Source organism: Arachis ipaensis, chromosome B10, assembly GCF_000816755.2.
Source record: "Arachis ipaensis cultivar K30076 chromosome B10, Araip1.1, whole genome shotgun sequence".
Lineage (NCBI taxonomy): Eukaryota > Viridiplantae > Streptophyta > Magnoliopsida > Fabales > Fabaceae > Arachis > Arachis ipaensis.
The window spans coordinates 124,458,862-124,461,034 of NC_029794.2; the positions used below are offsets into that span (position 1 = coordinate 124,458,862).

Consider the following 2,173-nt stretch of genomic DNA (forward strand, 5'->3'; position numbering starts at 1 on the left):
TTAAATCTTATTTTGATAAATATTGGCCATAAAAAATAATTTGTTAAAAAAATTTGAGAATATATTTTTTTGTGATACTTATTAACCGTCAAAAATACTATTTATTTTGACATTTATTAACCATAAAAAATTCTCAACAAAAATTTTCAACAAAGAATGAGATGAGATCTTGAAATTGAAGAATAAAAGATTTTGAAGATAAAGAATAAGTAGTATGATTCAAAACTGAGAGCAGTGTGATGCCAAAATTAACGAAGTCTAGAGAAAAAGAGGAATAGTAGTGGAGTAAATTGAAAATAAATGAGTGTCAAAATTGAGGAGTAATTTTCTACGATCAAATTATTCATCAAAAAATTATAAAGAATTTGACATTTGTGATATTTATAAAAAATATATATTAATTTTTATATTTAATTATAGCTGTTAAAAAAAAAGTGTTAAAATAGCTCTCTTTTCTTGTAGTGATCCTAATAACAATAATAATATATATATTTTTTCTTAATTCATACCTTTTCACTAACACAATCTTGAATTACAAGGCTATCATTGGAGACACCGGTGATGACCTCTGAAGTGCTTGTAACATGCAAATCAAAGTATGCCACTTCTTGTCTTAGTACTGCCTTTAAATATCTGCCTCTCATTCTTGTAGCTTGTCTTTCACCTGTTCTTGTCCAACAATAACCCTCTGCAAATAAAGTAATAATCATCAACACAATACTTCCCAGAATGATAATAATTTATTATTTACTTTTCTGTATGTTGTACCGTTATGTGTGAAGACAAAAATAAAAGTTATTTTTTAAAAAAAAATTATAAATTAAACAATAGAAAATAATAGCAAATAAAACTCACCCAAGAAGCAAGCAACAAAAGACCCACATGCCAAATATAACAAAGCCACTGCATTCTGCATCACAGATCAGCAAATTAAAATCAACCCATATAAAATTAACTATTGTTAGTTTAGATAAAATAGCAAATACAAAAAATAATGTAAATAATTTGTTGTTTGAATATAAGATTAATTTTTTAGTGATTTATATTGGGCCATCATAAAAAAATGTTAACCACAGAAAAATTTTAGAAAAAAAAAACCGAAAAATGATATGACACTATATTTAATAATCCAAAATTTTTAGACATCAAGTTTGGGCGGGTTTTTGTTTTATAAACTCTTCACTTTTTCTTTATTCTTTTTGATGTAAGATTTCTTCTCGACTTGCACTTGCTATTCAACAAATTACTTTAACCAAATTAACATCAATTATTTTGAATAGATAGAATATTATTTAATCTGCACCATATGAGCGTGTCTTGTGGGAGTTATATCTGTCTCTCACTTTATAGCATATATAATTATATATGCTAATTATTAAAATATACACATAAGGAAAAGAAAAAAAAAAAAAAGAAGAAAAACAACTTTGAAGTTTGAACTTTTCGTATATATTGCTTGAGAGAGAAGATAATCAAATAAATAATAAAATATTTTAAAAAAGAAATCGTCTACATCCTTCATCTATCTCCAAGCCATAGTTGTTAATTCAAAGTTCAGACAATAATGGTTTTGGAGTTCTAAATCAAGGATGATGATGATAATAATAATATACCTTGTTTATGTTCTGAGTGAAAGCACCACCTCCATCAAGATTAGAAAAACTTCCAAGGTTGTTCATCATCTTGCTAGTGATGAACAAGACCAAAGGTGTGGTTAATCCATCTCCAATTGCCCCCAACAAACCAAAGAGCATGAAAAACCAGTCTTTGGTATCTGCATGCATGAAAATTGAACTTATTGACCCATTCTTCTTCTTCTTCTTCTTCTTCCTACTACTAGCCATGGCACCAACACTATTATGATTATTATCCACATCCATCACAAAAAGAAATAAATACACAGTAGAAGAGTGAGCACTATAATACTACTACTACTACTACCAATAATAATAGTAGTAGTGATGATTAAGCACTTTGGGCAATTGATATTTGCAATGTTATGGTGAGAATTTATAGGAATTTTGAGTGAGTGCTTTGAGGGGTATATGTGGCATATGGTATGTGGTGGGGGCAAATTAACAGAACAATTTTGGTCAGGGATAAGTGGGTGATTCCTTGATACTGATATATATATATCATGTGAAGGGGGTTTATTATATATTTTATTAATTAT

The 2,173-nt window shown here is 28.0% G+C and overlaps 1 protein-coding gene across 1 annotated transcript; it reads right to left on the bottom strand.

Moving 5' to 3' along the window:
* LOC107621466 (ABC transporter B family member 15) lies at window positions 504-2,102 on the bottom strand. The gene is made up of 3 exons (XM_016323485.2): window positions 1,614-2,102; window positions 856-910; window positions 504-688 (listed from the first exon to the last, which is right to left on the bottom strand). Exons 1-3 carry the CDS (start codon window positions 1,878-1,880, stop codon window positions 504-506), a joined length of 507 nt encoding a protein of 168 aa, XP_016178971.1. The 5' UTR covers window positions 1,881-2,102.

What these genes read in the sequence shown, in the direction of transcription:
- LOC107621466 (XM_016323485.2), bottom strand. Translation starts at nt 1,880, where the DNA reads ATGGATGTGGATAATAATCATAATAGTGTTGGTGCCATGGCTAGTAGT. An exon ending in TCACTCAGAACATAAACAAG is followed by an intron (nt 911 to 1,613) that starts GTATATTATTAT and finishes TCTGTGATGCAG; the next exon opens with AATGCAGTGGCTTTGTTATA. An exon ending in TTTTGTTGCTTGCTTCTTGG is followed by an intron (nt 689 to 855) that starts GTGAGTTTTATT and finishes CTTTATTTGCAG; the next exon opens with AGGGTTATTGTTGGACAAGA.